Raw genomic sequence first — 22,245 nt, 5'->3', positions numbered from 1 at the left:
AAAACATTCTAAACCAATCAAAAAAATTGGTGGGGCACAATTTCAAAAGATGGGCTAAATACGGTACCAGTAAAACCAGAATACTCTGCATATCACTCTGTTAACATGTCAACAAACCGCATGGCTCCACCAAACAGACAGTGTTGTAACGTGAACTCATAGTGCGATGCGACTCCCAGTGCCAGTTGTTTAGCCGTCAATAGGTGACTGCAAGCCCGGCTACAGGCAACGCCAGATGACGGTGCTTTTAGGGGCCATGGTAGTAACGTTAGAGTTTAGCCGGAAAAAGACAACATGACAACTAGACAACTACGACAACAACCGAGCATGTACACACGTCACCATCTAACGTAGCTAATATCAATCGATCCAACACAACATGATCAATATACGGACCAGCACCACAAATAGCCTGGTCCTACCAGACTCTCGTACATTTCATATGTACAGAGAGTCTGGCCACTCTCCATTGACAAGTGTTAACTTCCTTGAAGGTGGGTACTCTGTTGAAGTTTAAAACTATTGGCTCTGCCCAGAGCCACTCTGGATCTACCATAACCAATCGGTAACGTTTGGTCGTGACATCGGCTTAGCATCACTAGTGTTTGCCTTAGCCAACTCATTCACCACTAAAGGAGAGAGCTGGAAAATCAAACGTAGCACTGAAGGAAAATTAAAATTGAGCGGAAGTACGTAGGAGGGCGGAGCCAGGCTACACCACAAAGGCAGGATGATAAAATGTGTTTTCACCCAAGGCTGAGGGCTCACTAAAGAGAAAGGTGACGCGGTGGTTCTTCCTCTGGGCAAACTCCACTTATTTTGTAAGCTAACCACTCCACGTTTAACCGCGGTTACTTTTACCAGCAGTTGATGACAATATCCCGAGGCTGGTGGGCACCAAGGCATTTTAATTCCAGTTTCTCCTCCAAAGGGTTCAAACCTGTGCTCGAGTATAAAATCATACATCATTTTTCAAGTTAGCTAGCGACGATAACACAATCTCCCCTCTTCGCTCCTCTTGCAGCGCCAGACAGCCAATCATATCTGAGATATGAAATGACGCTGTCGTGGGGCTGACGGGCTGTCAGAATGTGAAATAAAAATCCTACCACAAATTATATGCAATTTAGGAAGATGTTATATTCATAGAAGATAATATATTATAGATGATAATAATCTTGAATTAGTAAAAAATAACATAACATTTGTTTGCATTTCTTTTTGTTGACAAGAGGTGCTGCCCCACCTGCCCCTAATGACCAGTCGCCACTGGATAGGATAATAATAATAATAATAATAATAATAATAATAATAATAATAATAATAATAATAATAATAATAATAATAAATTTGATATAGCACTTTTTTACAGACAGTCACAATCATATTTCAGTGGTGGGGGGGGGTGCCCCCCTTCCAGCCCCGCCCCTGGCTTTAACTTAAACTGACAATCATTTTCTACAGAGTCACACTGTGAAACCTCCTCGCCACTTTCAGAACCTGTTGGAGATCAGCAGGTTTGTGGCAAGGACTGAAATCCTTTAGCCTGTCAGTAACGCATTCAAGTCAGGCTAAGGAAAGTCAACCTTGACTGCAGAGTGACCCAGTGCACATGGAGGCTGGGAGACGGCTCTCATATTTGAAAGAATAAATTGAGGTGGAGAGACAGCCTGCCCCAGTCAATAAGGGTAATATGTGTTGCTGAGTCAATCAGTGCACCAATTATTGCATCATCAAATAAAATCCCACCAAGAGGATCCAAGGATTACATATAATGTTGCTCCATTATGCAGAGACAAGGCATAAGGGAGACATGCTGTTCTGTTATCATAACATTTGGTTATGTCTAATTCAAAGTGACAGCATGTTTCAGGTCCTTAATTATCTGGTGACATTCCCACTACATCTCTGTGCTATAGTTAACAATGTACAGGTCTGATAAAGATTTAAAAAAAAAAACTAATTTCAAACAGAGTCTGCAAATACATGTACATTGTTTTTCTCCAATTTGTTTATGTCTTCTTGTTTCGATATTTTTAGAGACTCTTCATCCCATTTATTTCAAGGTAACTGCTTTGTGGTGAGTTTAGAGTTTTATTGTTCTTACCTTGGAAACGTCCTATACTGCACACACTATCAAAATCAGCCTTGAGAAATCTCCTATCTTTTCACAAACCTCTCCAAGCATTGCTACAGTATATGAGGGGAAACGGCTCCAGGGCACACAATAACCTCATTCATTCAAACCCCATAGGATTTTAAGTTATTCAGGTGGTGAATGACACCCAAAATATTAAAATTTTGATTGGAATTCACAACCAAACCCTGTTCAAATGTACTACAATTCAATCATCTATTTCCATCGTAATGGGAACTCACAGAAGAGATGTGTGGTATCATGCAATTAACTGGCTTGTTGCACAACAGCACAACAGTTTGGTTTTAATGCTGCTCATGTGATTGCTGTAATTAGATCAGCTGTGACAGTGAAGCGTCAAATAAAGCAATATATGAGGATTTGATTTACAATCCTGAATTGTTCCAAAGTCCATTCAAAGTTGTACACTTGTATACGATTTCCGATAGGAAGTGGAAAGCCTGCCTGGAAAGAAAATGAATAACAAATGGAGATAAAACTGCAAAATGCAATAAACTCAGTGACGTAACTCTGCGTTGGCAATTTAAAGGACATTCTGTGCTATTCATTACATTGTCTTTACTGTGTTATGCAGTGGAAATGGAATTACATAGACTCCTCACTTGAAAAATATGATCTGCAAAGAGCAGATCTCCAGTGACAGTCCCTGGCACTGATGTGGACGCTCACACTGAATCCTGTAGACCTGCCTCAGGAACGCACAGTCGAGCCACAAGATGCGCACTGGGCGCTACAGCTTGGGAGGAGCTTCGGGATTTTCCCCCCTTATTTTACGCCACTCTCCAGTGAAGACTCGTTTGCAAAAGGAGATATAGGGGGAAAGGTGAGTCCATTAATATGTGGATATCGTTCTTTTAGACTTTAAGTGAATATTGCGAGGCTACTTTAGTGGCAAAAATATATCCCTGTGGAGAAAAATATTAAATGCTCAGTTATTTTGTGCAGCGTAACCTGTAGTTGCTGAAACTGTAACATGTGCGTAATTTGGATATGTGGGAGGCATTTAAAAAGCAAGTCCAAATTGCGTACCACATGTGACTATTTGTGTTGGAGGCAGACGCTTTGCACTAGCCGGTTGAATAAGCGTTGAGAGCTCATTTGAAAATATTTGAATGCGCACTATTCAGTAAGTTAAACAAATGGCGACAAAATTACGCACGACCGCACAATCAATGGCTAATAGATTGTGAATTAGGTATCTCATCATAATTTGATGGCAGTGCGTAGAGTTCACTAGAAGTCGGTTAAATTGTGTTATTTTTTGGTTTTGCTCCAGCAGGTGTATGGTAACAGATTCCTCAGTGGCACGATCAGCTTGCCTCAAGTCAAGGATTACCATCGCTGATCAGAAAGGGTGCTTTGGCAAATTACTGATGCTTTGTAAAGTGCACATGTCGCATGCAGTGTGCCTGATAAATCCCTGCGTGCTCCTGCATGGCTGTCTGCTCTGGTGACAGAGGGTACAGGCAGGCTGTGCGTGCGTTTTGCTTTATTGGCACTGCAACACTGACAGTTGCCATTGCCACAATTTGGTCCCTCTAGTTTCAGAGATATCCTGCGAGTCATTTCATGACACACAATGTGTCTGTAGATTCTATATCAATGATACTTTCCTCTCATTTAGGCCTAACACCTGACATTTCATGTGTACTTAAATCTTGTGGAGCCCAGAGGCTGTATTATTATTATTATTATTATTATTTTCGAAGACATGCAAACTAGCTTAGAGACACAGCTCAAACACAAACACAGACACACAGACACACATACACACACACACACACACACACACACACACACATTTATATATATATACATATATACATATATATACAGTATATATATGCACTTATAGACCTTTTGCTGCTTGGAGTTAATTGCAGAGAGGACAGTGTCATTAATGTGTAGATAGATATGACAATAAAGAAACACAACAATGCAGCAAAATAACATTTATTTTATATTTTCGACAATGAAAATAATTTAAAATGCGAAGATTTCACTAAATTATTGTGTGTCTTATAGTCTGTGACACGAATCGGCTACAGGATCCCTAGAACAATCAAAGAGTGTCTATCACCAAAAAGATGACCTCTCACTAAATGGAGTCCTGTTTTTCTCAGTAATTCCATAAAGAAAACTTTAAAAACATGGTGTTTGACGCAAAAAAACAAACAAAAGTGTCTAGTTTTTAACATCCAAAAATGAGTATTGTGGATTTGTTGAAAGCCTCTGGCTGAGGCTTTCACTGATCTAATGTAATTAGAAATAATCTGCTTAATGAGGATGTAGATGTAGCATTATTAGCATCATTTGGGACTCAAACATTGAGAGTAGTTTTTATACATGCAGTCAGAAAATGTCCTGTCTGTATTCAGCAGAAGCTCTCAGCCTCTTGCAGGAAAATTGGAAGAGATGACAAGATAATGAACTATAGAAAGTACTGAAAAGAGAGAATATTTTTCTGACTAACATACGGTTGTGTAACATGGGCCAGCGTTGATCTTTCTGTCAGAAATTAGGCATACCACACAATATTGCCTTTATGAGATGCCGACTGTGTATGAGAGCAGTCAGTGGCTCTAATGATGTTGCTTTGAACTGCCTCACTCCTCCTGATCACGTTGCTTTCTTCATCATTTCCCTTTAGTCTTCATAATGACACAGGTGTTTGTGTCCCTTGGAAAACTGCATGCTGTAATCAAACAAATACTTGTACCCAGGAAATGGAGAAAAACATTTTCAATATAAATAGCTCTAGGTAGCAATATGGTCTGTTTTTGGGGGAGGGTTCAAGTGAGAGAGATGATTTTCTATTGCTCATCCTCTGTTACTGAGATGCGCATTCGTTTTTCTTTGTTTTTCAGAACATCCATTTGTTCTGATACTTAGGCGGCATCCATTAGAGAATTCACTTATCTTTTAAATTGCATTGCTTTCATTACTCTCAAGTTAAATACAAAATGGACTTAATAACAGTGTGACATTTACAATGCAAACCCTTTTCCAGGTGATAGAATAATTAAGAAGAAGAGAATAATTAAATAGTTGTGTATCAGTTCTGTTTAGTGAGATTTCATTAGAGGTTGGCTCATGCTGTTCATTCTATGCTGAGAAGGAGACCATGAGAATAAATGACATGAATGAAATTAATGATAAAAGGTATTGTATAGCATAAAGAGAGTGAGAGAATGGACCAGGAGCTATACGGGTGTTCAGAATAATTGCCCACCATCAAAGAGACCTGGGGTTCCCAGCAGGGGTACCGCTGGCTTTTTCAGGTATTCAATCCAAAAGAAGTCTTTGGCAATGAGAAGCCAGTGGGTAATCCTGTTACTGCTTCAGAAAGTCATACTGGTTGTTTGGGACACCTGCACAGAGGGGGATACATAAGGAAGCGTGCACGTGTCACACCCTCCTGGTGAAGACAAGTGACTGGTGACGCCATCTCTATCCGACAGTGGTGTAGGTAGTGACAAGTGACAAGCAATGCAGATAAGGCATGTTGGGAATTCTTAATTGGAGAGAAATGTGGGGAAATAAATAAACACCTCAAGCTCAAGTATTTTTTTCGCAATGACTACCTTTGTCGTTTTCTTTTCATAGCTTGTCGGGAACACTGTTCTGCCTGTCCCGCGTCACAAAATCATTTCATTTGATGTGCTTTCTCTCCTCAGGTGTCGGCACTGCCTCGATCTGGCATCTATCGATAAAATGAGCCCACCAGACACATCCAACACCACAAGCGAAGGGGATGCTGGGGAAGCCAATCCCTGGTTGCTATTCAACAACAGCATGGGTTTATATCCACCTGGTTTCCACACTGACATCACCAAGCACCTTGGAGTCCAGATCACCCTGATCACAGCTTATTCCCTCATCATTCTGCTGGGGCTGGTGGGGAACGCTCTTGTCATTTACTTGATTATTCGGTACAGAAACATGCGAACAGTGACCAACTTCTTCATAGCTAACCTGGCTGTGGCAGACCTCCTGGTGGACACTCTCTGCTTGCCCTTTACTCTGGTTTACACTCTGCTAGATGAGTGGAAGTTTGGGTCTGTGTTGTGCCACATGGTGCCATTTGCCCAGGCCCTGAGTGTGCATGTATCCATCTTGACCCTGACTGTCATCGCTTTGGAGCGTTACCGCTGCATCATCTTTCACCTCGGCCGGCGCCTCACATGGCACTCCAGCTTCCTCATCATGGCATTCACCTGGACTATGTCTGCTGTCCTGGCAGCACCCTTGGCCATCTTCAGAGAGTACCGCCATGAAGAGATCCCTTCCATCAACCTGCGTATCGCTGTCTGCTCTGAGAAGTGGCCCCATGGGACCAGCAGGGACGGAGTCATCTACAGCCTCTCAATGTTGCTCCTACAGTACATTCTTCCTTTAGCCATCATCATTTACACTTACATCTGCATCTGGGTCAAACTGAAGAATCATATCAGCCCGTCCACCCGTATCGACAGCATCAACCGCCGCAAAAAGACCACCAAGATGTTGGCGCTGGTGGTGGTGGTGTTTGCTATCTGCTGGCTGCCGTTCCATGTGTTTCAGCTGGCCAGTGATCTGGACCTGGTGCTCAGGTTTAAGGAGTACAAACTAATATACACAGTGTTCCATATCATAGCTATGTGTTCGACTTTTACCAACCCTCTCCTGTATGGGTGGATGAATAAAAACTACAGGAATGGCTTCCTCATGGTCTTCCGTTGTGAGGATAGACCAGATTCCTTCCACCCCGAGGGCTCGTTCAGGACACGCTCTTCAAGAAGGCGGACTCTGAACGGTCGTAATGGCGGACAACCTCCGACTGCTGTATGAGATTAACACAATTTAAAAAGCCTGTAGGATGTTACTGAACACATTAAACGCACCTCTGGTTTGTCTTCAAAAGTAGCCTTTTGACTTAAATGGCCTAATGTTGAGTATCTATGTCACTAGAGAGGGCTCAAAGCTTTGCATGCAAATCGCTTTATGTAAGGCTCTTCTTTCCTTGGTCAATGGTAGTCATCTAGTGAAAATACATTTGTCAAATCTATTCAAATATGTGTTTAAGATGTTAACTAGGCTGTTAATTAACTCGGTAGAATGTATAATGTGTCTCCTGTAAATGCAGAACTCTTGTTGGTAAGTAAAGTTCAATTCATTTTGCACTCCATTGCATACTTCACCTGCAGGCTATTGATTTGTTCATACTTACTGAGAGGAAGAAGGTGATTATAATGACTGTATAAACAAGTTGAATTTTTCACACTTGTTTTTCTATTTGTTGGCTGTTCAAAACATTTGGATGATCTTTATTTAATCAATCCAAATGTTGCATTTTGGATTAATTCCAATGTTGTTGCAGAGTAACATTCAATCCTCATCCAATCGTCGAATCCAGAGGAGCCTATTTTTGTCCAACCAGAAACTTAATTATGTTCACCTGGCAACCAGCTGTTCCCGATTAGATGGGCCAGCAGAACATCTGTGTCGAAAGGAATGGGATCAAAGTGAGAGTTCTTGATTTCGTCATCATATAATGTTAGCAGCTGCTTTGAGGGTATGTAAAAGGATAAAACGTGAATTTAACAATCAGCTGCTAAAGTGTTATTTGTTGGTGGTCTTTTGAAAATGAATACAGGAACATAATCAACCCTACGGCCTCTGTGCACACAAATTGAGCTCCCACTGCACATATAGGCTAACTCCCAGAGTTGAATTTGACTATCAGAATACGTTTTAAGTGTCAAATAAAGAGACCTTGGCTTGGATTCAAGGAAGTAGTAAAGTAAATGATACTGTCTGGGTGCATAGTAAAACTGAAAATAGTGGCAAATTACTAAATGTATTGAACAGTGACACCATACGTAGACTACTCAAAACATTTGTGGGTAGTAGTCTGCGCATTGGTGCATGTCCATAGTGCATGTACCCTCCATACTTAATATAAATAGACTTTAATTCTCTGAACCTGACAGCTGGAAAATCCATCTATAGATGGGAAAACAGCATACAGTACATAGAGGGAAAATAGAAGCAAAGCATGCATTTCAGGGTGAATCAAAGTCCTACACATAAACATTTAGACTTAATTTTGAACAAAAACAAAAAGAACTAGTGGGTCCAACTAACATCCAATGAAGCATTTAATGAACAACCAGACAAACGTGGATTACACAGAGTGATTCATTTTACAGCAAAGGAAATACATATTAGTTTTGTTTTGCTGGTTCTTGACACCCACATTAGTGATTTCCTGGCTTAGCCTATTATATCCTTTATATAGATTATGATAGAAAGTAAGCCTATTTCAGGACTACCAGCAGACAAACACTGAGCCCAGACCCACGACATTAAACCCCTTTGGGCATTAGTGTGGATAATGTGTGGAGATTTTGCTGCAGACTGGAGATGTTTTCAGGGATAATTTTAGTATGCATTAGAGATTATCCATCTGTCCCAAAATATGGCTTGTCGAAGGGGATATATCTCCAAAAACATGCAAGACAAGGTCAGATTTTATTTACCACAATAATGTTGTGGTTGTTTTACCCTTGAGTTGAGACAAATTGCAGGAGATGCCACTTTAAGTTGTTTTGAAAACATTACATGACATTTGACCCAACATTTCTCATCAAAATTCACTCTTCAGATAACAAATACTATTAAATGCTGTGTTGCATTTTGCACAGTCCCCTGCTCCCTCTAGTGTTCAAGGGGGGCATCGCATTTGCATTTTGCACCACCTACCGGATGTGTCGTCGATGTTTGACCTTATCACGTTTGACCATGCGTTTGACAGACTGTCGGTGGCTTGCTGCCATGGTGGCTGCACGGTGAAATTCATCCCGACAGGAGTATAACATGCAAATACTTGTCTTTTGAGTGTTGTCGCCATACAGGTAACAGTCTTTGCCTCTGAAATGAACGCAGCCATTTGCTTATTGAATGTCGGTCAGAGAAATGTCTGGGTCATAACTTACTGTGCCATTCATTCATAAGGTTTGCTTCGTGCTAGGCTAGCGCATGCTAATGCGGAAGCTAAAGAGGAATGCGTACGTGAGAAATGTGGCAGTAACGTTATATCTGATGTTAGCCACTCGCTGTAGAAATATTAATCCGTCTGTGTGCTCATAATGTTAGCCGCGTTGCCTTTGCAAGCCATACCAGAAGGCCCAGCGTGGTATTTGTGAGGTAATATCAGTGAATGTCTAATAGCCTATCATATTTTTATCTGACTGACAGCAGTCATGTAACATAGCGTATAACGTTAGTTGGAAAGTTAACGGCGTTGATTCAGTTTAGATGTATAATATTTAAACAAACCTAAATCATGTAATCCATCCATGGTTTGTTTTGTTGAGTACAAAAACATGATTTTTTTTTTCTATCGTCGAAACTGCTGTTGAGTAAACCACTGTGTTTACAACAACTCAGCACTGTCGTCCAGCACTGTTATATCAAAGCTAGGTTTTGTTTGTTCTGTATCTACACAGGCTCTTGCCACAGTAAACGCAGGGAACAATGGTGAAGTATTTCTGCTGCGGAGGCTTGCTCAAAAGCAACTGGGACCAAGTTTGTGTTGCTTTCTGGCAACGATATCCCAACCCTTACAGGTGAGGGCGATGAGTGGTAGTCTGTATACCATTTCCTTGCATAAACTTCTTTATCTTCTTTGGATTATTACTATTTTATTTCTATTCTATGTCTCAATATTTGTATACTGATAAGGAAAAGGGTAAACCGTGGTGGAAAGTAACAGTCTATTTACTTAAGCAGTGTACTTGGGTAAAGTTTTGAGTTACTTGTACTAACGTTGGTATTTTTGTTTTATGGTACTTTATACTTCAACTCCACTTCATTTCAAATGCCAGTTCCGTACAACTTTACATATTAAACAAATGATTAGCTGATAACCTATGACACACCAGTAGTGTAGCCTATGTGATACGCAGGTATATGCAGTATACCCACTAAGAAGGCTCCAGGATTTCCATATACCCACTTAAAAATGCCCAATGACCCACTACAACATACTTTCCATTATATTTTTGATATATTTTGAATTGTCATCGGCGTTTTTCTTCTTCACGTAGGATAAATAATAAAGATAAAGATATTTCCACCGTAACTTGGTGCATAAAATTGTACCCGAATACAGGAAATGAAGTCGTTGATCCTCGAAACTTCCCTGGTGGAGGACACCCAGACCCCCTACTAAATTTTCTCAGTTAACCTTTTAAAATGATATCAGATTAGTAAACAGAATGTGTCTTTGGAACATTGGATGAATTGTTGCTGATAATGGGCAATGTAGATATTGCATTAAAGATCAGCCACTTCCTTCTACAACAGTCGAGAACCCTTTTACAATTAAGTAAGCACGTAATGTAATCTGAAAACTGCTGCCCTGATTAAAAAAAAAAATGCAACTGATCTCAGCTGGTATTCTGTCTGTAATGGAAATTTCTATGTGACCCCAAACTTTTGACCGGAACTGTGTAGGCTATATATATTTTTTCAGTGATATGGTTGTTCGATAGATGTATGATACTTAATTGCATATATTTAGGTTTTAGACTGTTGGTCAGAGAAAACAAGCAGTTTGAATAAGTCAATAGAGCTCAACAAAAACAGCGGGTTCTGGAAGTAAAAATACAATGCAATTTCTGCATTGACAATTGGAGTATAAGCCATAAAATCGTATGATAGACTTAAAACCAGCTACGACATGACTAAGCGATTGTATATGCTCATATAGATGCCAAAAGTTCATGGGGCACCAACCTTATTTTGAGATAAATGTCGTTTATTCTCAAGGTCTTGGATAAGTACTTCATTACCCACAATCCTGAACAATCCCACAGTGATGCCTCTGATTGGTGGAACTGCCGGGAGCTGCCTGCACGATCCGTCATGTGCATACGCAAGATGATAATCATATTTGACGAGGATGTACGACACTGCACGAATCATGATCTGTTCCACGCTTCTGCCGTTAGCCTCCACCGGGAAGCTAACGTTAGTTTAGCTAACAGCTAATTCGGCTAACCGCTAGCTGATAGCTTGATTCAGTCTAAAATAACATTAACTTAAACTAAACACTGGGTAAAGCAGGCTACAGCTGACGTAACAGCTGTTATATATTTTAACGGTTATTTTCAGGTTTTATTTTGAGGGTCTTTTAAAGTTATTAAATGCTGTCTCAGCTAGCGGTTAGCCGAATTAGCTGTTAGCTAAACTAACATTAGCTTCCTTTATTAAGTGGTGCGCGGTGGTTTATGGGATGAGTAGTTCCTTCGCTCGATAATGAAAATATGTACACAGTTTTGTACCTTTTTGATTTTCTGTTCGTTTTTTTTCACTCAATGCTAAGTTGTATGCTTATGAGTCACGTCGTAGCTGGTTAGCCTAAGGCATGGTCTAAAACTCTTTTATATACAGATTTTTTCCAGACATCAATGGGAGAAATTAATGGGAAATTTACTTCAGGAACCCAAGGTCTCTCAGAGGAGGGCGTGACTGTTGAGCTCTATTTAGGCTTTGGGGAATTGTGATGGGCATTTTTTTTTTTTTTTTTTTTTTACTATTTGTGACATTTTGTGGACCAAACAATTATTTGATTTATCAAGTAAATGGTCATCTGATTAATTGATTGTGAAAATAGTTGTTAATTGCATCTCTAGCTGAAATGATCAAATTAAGCGATTAATCGGTCAAAAAATATAAATCTCCAAGAATTTTGATTATCGATGAATTGTTTTAAAGCCTATTATCTTGCTAAACACTTGCTTGTTCAGTTTTTCACATGCCAGTGTTTGTTTGTTTGAATTTCTTCCCATTTCGTGAGATCGTATAAACAAAATGATGTTGACAGAAGTATTTATAGGTATGACACAGAGGTTTTGTCTGGTCTTGATCCATAGCCTTATCTTCTCTCCCACAGTAACCATGTTTTGACTGAGGACATCATTTTCCGGGAGGTTACTCCAACCAACTGCCTCATTTCCAGACGTCTCTTGACCAAAACGAGCCGAGCGCCTCGCTGGATGGAGCGGTACCTACCAAAGCACATGGCCAGCTCGGCATACATCATTGAGGACTCTATTGTGGACCCTCAGAAAAGGACCATGACCACACTCACATGGAACATCAGCCACGCTCGCCTCATGGTACCTCAGTGTTTGCTTCTAGAGGCACTCACCATTTCACAAAGTAATAACATGGCCTCATGTTGCTTTTTTCTCTCTCTCTCTGTCCCAGTCCGTGGAAGAGCGGTGCAAGTACCAAATTAACCCTGACAATAGCAGCTGGACACAGATAAAAAGAGAAGCTTGGATCTCTTCCAATATCTATGGGCTCTCCAGAGCTATTCAGGTCAGTAGAGTAAAGTGGAGCACCACACTACGTAACAACTCAGGGAAAGTGGTGTCGGGTGTCTGAAAGGAAGACTCGCCCACCTATCTATCATTCTGTAATTGGTCACATAACACATAGTGTTAAAATGCAACAGCTGAGCTCCTGAAGCTGTCAGCCAAGACCTAGGTTGCTTCCCAAAGTCCACCAACAACTCCTTTTAATCTTGATTTATACTACTGCACTGAATCCACGCGGAAGGTATGTACGTAGGTACGTGGAGATACATACCCCACACCGTAGCCTATGTCGTAGCCCGACGTGCACCTCCCCAAAAATGTGACTTTATGTCCCGGTGACGCAGACCGCAACAAATGTGAATGCTCTCGTAGAGCCTATGTATAACTTTTAATCAAAATAAAAGTTGCATGTGTTCAGTGTTCAGTCCACCGCACCCCTGTACTCAGCCTCCTGTTCCCTGCTGACACAGCCCACAATGGCAGTCGTCAAACTTCTACAGGGGCAGGACCTAACCCTGATATGAGTTATAGGATGTTGACACATTAATCTCTGGCTCAGTGTATTTATTTTTGTCTCTGTTGACTTTGTGTCTTCTCTTTCCAGGAATTTGGTCTTGCAAGGTTCAAGACCAGTGTTACAAAGACCATGAAGGGCTTTGAATATGTGCTGGCCAAAATGCAAGGTAAATTGTCAATAATATTAACAACTATAATTAGTGCATTACATTAGTTGGTGGAACGAAGGCATCGTCACTTTGTATTGGCAACACCTGTGCTTTTCCTGCTATGACAAGTCAAAATATCTGCAATGAAAAAGTGCTCTGATGCTAGTTAGGCTCTTAGCAGATGTAAAGTACAAGATGGACAAATGGTTGAAGGGAAATAAAGGAGAAACTGGGTGATGCTCATTGAGCAAACATATCGGTCAAATCTAAAAACTAACAGCGATTTGGGTGAAGCTTAACTTGCTAAACCACTTTTAAATGGGGGATATGACAGAAAAGGTTGGGATTCTTTACCTTTTTGGGAACCTCCTAAAGGAACAAAATATGCAAAATGACTTTTTTCAAATTGCGTGGAATTTCAGTTGTATGTTTACAGTGCTTCCAATGTTTAAAATCACCTTTTTTATAAGAAAGTTAAGATATTCACTTTGGCTGCAATGAGGCCATGCAAGGAAAGCTACTCACTTACTGGCTTAACTGTATGATTTGAATTTGTGAGAAGACAGTTTGTGTTAAAATTGTAAAATGTGTTGCAAAGGTTTGACTGTTGAGTTCAAACAAAGTAAAGGTATTAAATACATAAGCTAAACATATTTGTTACCTATTTTAAGTGTATCAACCTCTACCTGTTTCCTGTTGAAGCACTGGTGGTGTATTGTTGGTAAAAAAAAAAACTGTCACCGACACACAGAGGAGCAGGAAATCAGTGCAAATTAGACGAATTCTTGAAATGTTGTGTCTGTTGTTTATTACACAATTCAGGGCTATGAAGGGATTGCGTAGGTTTTCTAGAACTACATAAATATTCGAATAATTCCACCGATATAACCATATGTTATGACTTTTGTAGGTGAAACTCCGTCGAGAACTTTAGCGGAAACTGCTACGGAGCGAGCAAGAGAGACGGCACTGGCAGCTAAGGAGAAAGCCAAAGACCTCGCCTCACAGGCCCACAAGAAACAATATGTGTGATGAGTTGATGATGATATATAAGCGGTTCTTTTGCCACGGATACTGCGACAGATTTATCTTTACCACCCCCGCTCCCCCCAGCATTGGGGGTAAGACAAACTGATCCCGGTCATGGGTTAGACACCGGACCTCTATGAGGAAGCCGCCAACTCAAATGGTGGGTGGACCATATAAGGCCTGAGCTGGGTTCAAGAGCCTGTTCCAACCTCCTAGAATATATTGTACCTTTGATACTAGATCATCTCAGTATTTACCATGGATAGAGATCTTAGAGGAATGCTTGAATATGGCTCTGGGTGCCATAAAATAATAATTGATACTGTTCCTCCGACCTTTGTGCCCATGAACGTTTACTTTTTACTCTGTTCCTTTCAGTATGTCATGTTATTCTGTAATAGCTTTGTATTATTAACCGCTTAGATTAGCATACCACATAAGTATCCAATTAATGCAAATTCATGTTTATGATTTACTGCAGTTATATGTTTTGTCACAAATAATAAGAGTTTATCTTTTAGTTCATTTCACCCAACCACACCTTAATCATCCTACCAAGACTGATTGCTTCAAGTTGAAGTTCGTGGACTGAAGAAAGGTCCGTATTGTTGACGGTCATAGCTTGATCAGAAATACTTAGCAGTAAGATGTGGTTGCAATGGACATAAGTGTCTTGGCCTAAATTTAAAATGCATGTACACAGGCAAAAATGTTACCTTGTCTAGTACATTGAGCTTAGGTCTGATACAACCCATGCAACAATGTGCTCTTACTACACTCACCTAAAGGATTATTAGGAACACCCTACTAATACTGTGTTTGACCCCCTTTCGCCTTCAGAACTGCCTGAATTCTTTGTGCCATTGTTTCAACAAGGTGCTGGAAGCATTCTTTAGAAATGTTGGCCCATATTGATAGGATAGCATCCTGCAGTTGATGGACATTTGTGGGATGAACATCCAGGGCACGAAGCTCCCGTTCCACCACATCCCGAAGATGTTCTATTGGGTCGAGATCTGGTGATTGTGGGGACCATTTTAGGACAGCGAACTCATCGTCATGTTCAAGAAACCAATTTGAAAGGATTCGACCTTTGTGACATGGTGCATTATCCTGCTGCAAGTAGCCATCAGAGGATCCCAGTAACTGAGCAGATTGTGAAATACTCAGACCAGCCCGTCTGGCACCAACAACCACGCCACGCTCAGAGTTGCCTAGGTCACCTTTCTTTCCCATTCTGACAGTTTGTCAGAATTGGAGTCAGAATCTCAGTTTGGAGTTCAGGAGATTGTCTAGACAGGCACGACACCCCTAAATGCATTAAAGAAGCTGCCGTGTGATTGGTGGATTAGATAATTGCATTAACGAGAAATATTACAAGTGTTCCTAATAGTCCTTTAGGTGAGTGTATATCAATTCAGTATCAGCTTGTCAATAAATGGAGCGTTCCTTTGTAGCCATCATGCTGTGTTGTCTTTGAATGAGCTGTATCTCTGTATAGTTACTGCCAGACACCCACAAGGGGTTGCAGGACAAATTCAAGGGGTTGCTAGATTTCTACAATACCAAATTCCTGTAATCATAGCTTTTTTTTCTCATCAATTACTACAGAACTTCACCTCTAAATAATATTAAAATAAAACAGGGAAACGTCTGTACTAGTACCAGCAGTAAACAAAAACAACCGGTGAAGAGGAGTCACACATAGGCAATAATGTTTTACGCGTCGCAAGCAAAATCAAGTTGGGTACTGTTGAGTTTCATCATTGTAAACCAACCGGTCCAGTAAAAATCAGGACACTGCACATAAATATAGAAAATATTTATTCAATAAAAAAAAGCTTACACCAGTACAAAAATGCTACATTATATTACTGGGCGGAGAGACCGATGAATGCATACATACTAATAAAGGTAATAAGGCATCTTGCATATATAAAAGTGAATGGAAAAAGCACCTTCAGTTATTAAATATAGCAATGAATATAATACATACTTGTATTACAGCATAAATTACCTGCCTAACTGATTCATTTGTTGCATGCATAATTGACATTTTTATTTACAAATGCACAAGCAATGAAGTGTAAAGTTGTGATAATGAACACTTCTAAGTAAACCAGTTAATATTCGCAGTGAATAAAAACGTGTCGGTCATTATACCTCTCCATAATACAGGAATCAAACTTCTTGCCCTTGATCACAGACTGAATTGTGTACACATACACCAAATGAATATTTGCCAGTTACTAAAATGCCAGATATTAATGTGCAAATATGACCATTCCATTTCTGTTTACGGCTTTCATTTTTTTGAGATACCCATAATCTTCTTGAGACAAAACAAGTGCAATGTGTGGACGTTTTGTGCAACAGAAGAGAAATACATGACTGAACTTACATAATAGGACAATAATACAAACATAGCACATATTAATGTTTAAGTGCATGCTACACATGACATTAATGAAATGAAATTAGTGCTAAATAGCTGTATGGAATACTAGACCAAATCTGATTTAAGGCAGAATTCAGAATATACATAGTGTAGTAAAGAATAAGTTAAGAGTTTTGAATAAAAAGCACTTATTTGGATTTTAAAAAGCCCTTAAAGACGAACGAATAAGCCCTTAAAAGATGAACGAGTGGAACAGTTTGACAAGTTACAGACACGTCGTGGCTTATGAAATAAATCCCATTAATGGTTGATGCCAGAAATATATATGCGTAATGTCCCACCCAGCCCAGTGTTTCTAACTGCTATTCAGTGCAAATGGAGCCAGCTCATTCATAACATTATCATTTAGCTTGTAGTCTGACATATTTTGAAGAGAATGTCAAAAGTTACTCCTTCTGTAAAACAAAATGTGTTCTGTTGTACGGTAACATGTTTCTCCATTATCCCTCTTCCTCTGTTGGCTTGGTTTTTTTTTTTTTGGAATGTTTTTCTTCTCTTCCTGACTGTCATTAGACGAGTTAACGTAGGCGTACTGCTGTCATAGCCAGGCTTTGTCCATGCTGGAGTAACAGTGGTCTGCATCGGTGTGCATCATGCTCAGTCCGTCAGAGTCCACGCAGTCGAACACGATGCTTTCCACGTCGACCTCCACATCCTCTGTAATGTGACCAACCAAAGATCAAATACATTAGCCGACGGAAACATGAGAAAATATCACAATATCCCCCATTTTACATAGCCTAGAAATCTAGACGCACCCTAGCGGCGGCAAATTTAATTTGCAGCCAGCCCAGCAAACACATACCCTTTAGGGAACCTTCCCAGAGCGTTCCCTAAAAAAGGTAAAAATATTTTGGAACCTTCAGCTAACCTTCCTGGAACGTTCTCTTAAAGTTGTTTTTGTTGAACTTTTAAAAGAACCTTTAGGGAACGTTCCCTGGCTGCTGATGCTGGGAACAGCGGTCTTCTGGAAGACTTGAAGTTAAGCTTTTCTTTGAAAAAAGAACGGCACTGAAATCCTTCTTAAAAAAAGGAAGATGTGTTCGGAGTTTTGCCGACCAGATACGGCAAAAGTTGAATTTATCAACTAGCTCCGCTACCTTCTTCGTTGCTCTGCCTGGTTGTAGCGCTATCCTATTGGTGCAGAGGGAATTTGAAAGACAACCATTTATCCCGCCCCTCGGATTGAGCTCTGTCAATGGGGAGTTCCCAGACCCAGATGTGGGTCTGGCTTGTCAGGCTACATTTTACACATTGTGATATGGAAAATGGGGGGGGGGCAATCATAGAATTATCAAATGAGTGTTCAATGCATTACAACAGACAGACAAAACTCTTCAGAAGTGTAAAATAAAACTATAAAATATTGATGTTTTCTTGCCTTAAAATCATTCAATCAGACAACAGAATTGTGTAAGATGATAACAAAATATAATATCGTCACAATATATTTCCCCTTAAGATTGATAAAATGTAAATGTCAAGCTCTAGTTCAAATAATGCTGCTCAGAAAATAGCAACACACATTTGTAAAATGTAAACACTCTAAGCTACTATTAATGAGTAGACTACAATAATAATATAGGACTTATGTGTCAACTAAAATGTGTCAACCACAAATCATTAGGAGACATAGATCATCTTTATAAGGTTTCCTTTTTTTCTGGAGCTTCCAATTCCCATTCGGTCCAGAATTACAGTGGTTTGAGTGTGACAGAATAATGGATCAAAAATAACCAGAGGTTGTACTTAGTGAAACAAAAGCTATAATCACTAGGGCTGGGTACCGAATTCAATCCTTTTTAAGGCACTGACCAAATCGCCTCTAATGTATAGAGTATGGAAAAATGCCTTGTCATTCATTCAATGCCCAATTTCAATACCTAAGGAGTACATCTCATCAGCGTCAGTGAGCCAATAAGCATGAAGCATGCTGCTACCATGATCTAATAATGCTGGTGATTGGCTGTCTACGTTACACATCATAGAGGCACGCAGGAAGAACTCTACGTTACCCACAGAGATATGGCTCAAGTAGTAGGAGCTGAAAAATAAATTGAAAGATTTGTGCCGTAATGTGTAATGTTCTAATTTATTTTTGTTTTATAAAATTGGTATAGAAAAAATCTTTTTGTTGAACTATACCCAGTCCTAGTAATCACACTTTAAGCTATAGAGCAGGTTTTCTCAAATGGGGGTACATTTACCCCAAGGGGTACTTTGGAGGACTGCAGGGGGTATGTGAGTTTTTGTCACTATTTTTTACCTGGTTAATTAGATTCAATCTTTTATGTAGTCTTAAAAGAATATTTATTATTACAGTGTATATATTTGTATTTATTTTGTATTTGGATGTGGTTGAGTGTACATAAGGTACCTTTTAGTCATCTGTAGCTTGCCTGGACATCTTTGTCAGACTACAACGAGGACCACAATGGAAATAAGTTTGTAACTTTCTTGTGTTATCCTCGACAGTTCTGATAAATGTACAATGTCACTGTGTTGGCATTTTGTTATGCATTTATTTCTGTTACTGTCTAATAAATCAATCAATCAATCAATTCTTGCCTTCCTTCCTTTTTTCGACGGTCTTCTTTTTTCTCCAAGTTTGTCGAAGTTTTTGTCACTTTTTTCAAAAAACAATTCCGCCCTTTTCAAGGTTTTTGTCACTTTTTTCAAAGTTTGTCTTCCTTCTTTCTACTGTTTTTTTTTTTTTTTGCAAGTCTGTTGCTTTTTACGAAGTTTTTGTCGCTGGTTTTTTTTTATACTTTTTTTCCATAGGGCTGCTCCCTCTTAGTCGATTAGTCGACTAATCGGTCGTTTTGGTCTTAGTCAACTTAGATTTCTTTAGTCGATTAGTCATGTTTTATTTTTTACTTTTTTCATGCTGAATGACTTATTAAGAAACGTACGAGCACATCTCTGGTAAACACGAGAATTAAAGTGGTGCTTTTGCATGACTCTTTGCGGAGAAACTCAGATTTACAGATCTGTCGATTAAATCAACTAATCGATACAATTGAATGAGTGTTAGTCGACTAAGAATTTCTTCAATCGAGCACAGCCCTAATTTGCCACCTATTCTTGCCTTTACGTTAGCATTTAAATGTTTTTCAGTTACATGGCTGTTGTTTGGTAAATCTATCGCTGGTCAGGGGGGTACTTGGCTTAAAAACATAATACAAATGGGGTACATTATTGAAAAAAGTTTGACAACCACTGCTATAGAGCAAGGCTAGGCAATACTGTGACTGCACCTAGGTGAGACCCTTCTTGTGCGTGGCAGACGTACCTCTGTCCGAGTCCGACCTCTCGGACGACATAGTCGACCCCTGGCTGTCATTCCTCATCCTCTCTGTGCCTCTCTGCAGCTGCTCCAGCCGAACCTGCAGCTCTCTCTGCTCCCAGCGCAGGCGGCCCTTCAGCTGCTCGGCACGCTCATCCTGCTCCTGCAGCTTCTGAAATGAGAAAGCAGAGAGACGCACACACAAGTGAGCAGCGGATGGATAACATAGACCACATTTTAGACGGGATAAGCATTTTGAGATCCCCCGGGCACTATTTACTAGCAAGATGCACACTACCGGCAGTGCTCTTAACCAGGACTTCGATCAGTTCGATGCCGTGGTGTTGTGTCTACCTTTATGTGAAGTTGGGCTCGCCTCAGCAGGTTGAGCGTGGTGTTCCTCATGGAGTCAGATGACAGAGGGACTTGCATTTTGAGCTGCTCCAGGCAGTGTCTCAGCTGAGCTCGTCTACAAAGCACAACAAGCAGCAACAGAATTCAGTTAGTCCACGCGAGTGGAAACAGGGTGTTTAAGATGGATGCTTCCTCTTTCCCTTTGGCCACCATCAAAAGTGTCTTTTTCTTTGATAGATAACATCTGATATCGTTTATTACGACAACATATTCCTCACCTGTTTTTTTCCAGCTCGTTGTGAACTGACCTGCAGTTACAGAAAAGGGTTTGTTTAGCTACGAAATGCATTCATGACAAAAACTGGTTCTTTGCAGTGACAGCTTGTGTGACATTATAAGGGTGCTTTGTCAAAACTGAAAGTCGAACTCCACAACCACACCCTCTTGTCGGTTGTGTGTTATGCAATGTATTTACCTATTGCCACCACCAGCAGATAGCTTTTTGCTCTTCTGTTTGCTTCTCTTGTCAGAGTGATCTGGACTGAGAGGCAGGACTGAAGCATATCCATGTTCTGCCTCTGTGCAGGAAAAAAAAAAATACATCACAGCTGTATAAGAAAATAATCTGAAATTCAATGGCAGCAATGTAAAAAAAAGAAATAAAAATAAAGAGTTCCTATTATTAACGTTAGTGAACCATAGTGCTACAAATGTACATATATACCATTTATTATATCTTCCTAAGTTGTAAGATGAGGAGGACAAAAGCAATCGACTGCTGTCATCAGCTGGACGTTTTTGTTTTTTGGCGCCATCACACCGCCTATTGTACAGTTACTCTCTGTAGTCTCACAAGCAGAAATACACAATACAATTTCACCAGTGTGTACACAATGAATGAACAGTATAGCTTTTCCTGTCTCACTTTTATTCACCGTACCGAGCGTTCACCGCCGCTCGGATTCATTTTCAAATTGGACCAGATTGGCGCCTTTGAGTACAATGATGTGACCGATATGTAGGTCACTGAGTCAATGGGAAAGATCGCATAACTTACAAACGCGTTCTAGCGAGAATCTTGATGATTTCTCGAACAATCGCATTGTATTAGCTATGTAGCTATATTGTGTTTTGCATGCAAAGTTATAGTCGCTTCATTGTGAATTCTGTTGTTTGAACAATAACCAACTTCCTCCCCTGTAGACTGACAGTTATCATAAAACACCAACCTCGGTCTCTTCTCTCCAGAAACTCAGCAGCCCGAAGAAGCACCTGGATGTTGCAAACGTTTCCGTCCATTATTAAGTCTGTTAAAATAAAACAACCGCGGGTAAACAACCTACAGTGGTGTAAGCGTCAGTAGCCTGAAGTAGATGAAGCTGTGTCTGCTGTCTCAGTCTGTGTGCTTACGTCCTCAATCCACAGAGCCCCAACACTGACGCTGCATTCACGTGTCCCACGTAAACTCGGACATTTGAAACTACAATCGTAATTACGATCCAGCGGGCACTAAGTTGCTCGGGTATAATAACAAAAAGGACCACCTAATTGGCATGTGTTGCTTTATTTTTGTAAAAAGAGAGGACTCATATAGGTGACATATTCATTTAAAAAAGTGTGACAATAACAAGAAAGACAATTAAGATCTAGAAGGTCTAGATGTTTAACGTCATATCACGGTCAAGTAAAGATTCACTTTCCCTCTTGTATTACAATGGATCCATGCCTTTCTCTTAATACACCCATGGTCCGTGTATGGGTCGTTTAGGCATATTAGCCTACAAAGCCAAAATTTCTGAAAGCATTTGAAGGCATCGACAGCCAAGCCCCCATCCCAGAGCCATAGCTATCACTCTGCCCCATCCCCTCCTCGTGTCCTCCTCTCAAGCATCTTTATTTATTCAAACATTTACTATTTTGGCTAA

The 22,245-nt window shown here is 40.2% G+C and overlaps 3 protein-coding genes across 3 annotated transcripts; 2 read left to right on the top strand and 1 right to left on the bottom strand.

Moving 5' to 3' along the window:
- The first annotated feature begins 2,784 nt into the window (after nt 1–2,784).
- npy7r (neuropeptide Y receptor Y7) lies at nt 2,785–7,723 on the top strand. Its single transcript, XM_039814171.1, has 2 exons — nt 2,785–2,981; nt 5,836–7,723. The coding sequence occupies exon 2, from the start codon at nt 5,873–5,875 to the stop codon at nt 6,986–6,988; it is 1,116 nt and encodes a 371-aa protein (XP_039670105.1). The 5' UTR covers nt 2,785–2,981; nt 5,836–5,872; the 3' UTR covers nt 6,989–7,723.
- Nucleotides 7,724–8,918: 1,195 nt separating this feature from the next.
- prelid1a (PRELI domain containing 1a) lies at nt 8,919–15,685 on the top strand. The gene is made up of 6 exons (XM_039814169.1): nt 8,919–9,054; nt 9,649–9,768; nt 12,099–12,324; nt 12,416–12,529; nt 13,133–13,211; nt 14,104–15,685. The coding sequence occupies exons 2-6, from the start codon at nt 9,677–9,679 to the stop codon at nt 14,223–14,225; spliced, it is 633 nt and encodes a 210-aa protein (XP_039670103.1). The 5' UTR covers nt 8,919–9,054; nt 9,649–9,676; the 3' UTR covers nt 14,226–15,685.
- Nucleotides 15,686–16,302: 617 nt separating this feature from the next.
- Nucleotides 16,303–21,752, bottom strand: mxd3 (MAX dimerization protein 3). The gene is made up of 6 exons (XM_039814170.1): nt 21,550–21,752; nt 20,796–20,898; nt 20,599–20,628; nt 20,321–20,435; nt 19,973–20,138; nt 16,303–17,337 (listed from the first exon to the last, which is right to left on the bottom strand). Exons 1-6 carry the CDS (start codon nt 21,617–21,619, stop codon nt 17,219–17,221), a joined length of 603 nt encoding a protein of 200 aa, XP_039670104.1. The 5' UTR covers nt 21,620–21,752; the 3' UTR covers nt 16,303–17,218.
- Nucleotides 21,753–22,245: the final 493 nt, after the last annotated feature.

Source organism: Perca fluviatilis, chromosome 10 (assembly GCF_010015445.1).
Source record: "Perca fluviatilis chromosome 10, GENO_Pfluv_1.0, whole genome shotgun sequence".
NCBI classification, from domain to species: domain Eukaryota; kingdom Metazoa; phylum Chordata; class Actinopteri; order Perciformes; family Percidae; genus Perca; species Perca fluviatilis.
The sequence above is the reverse complement of the archived record's forward strand: the minus strand, read 5'-3'. Positions and strand labels throughout refer to the sequence as shown.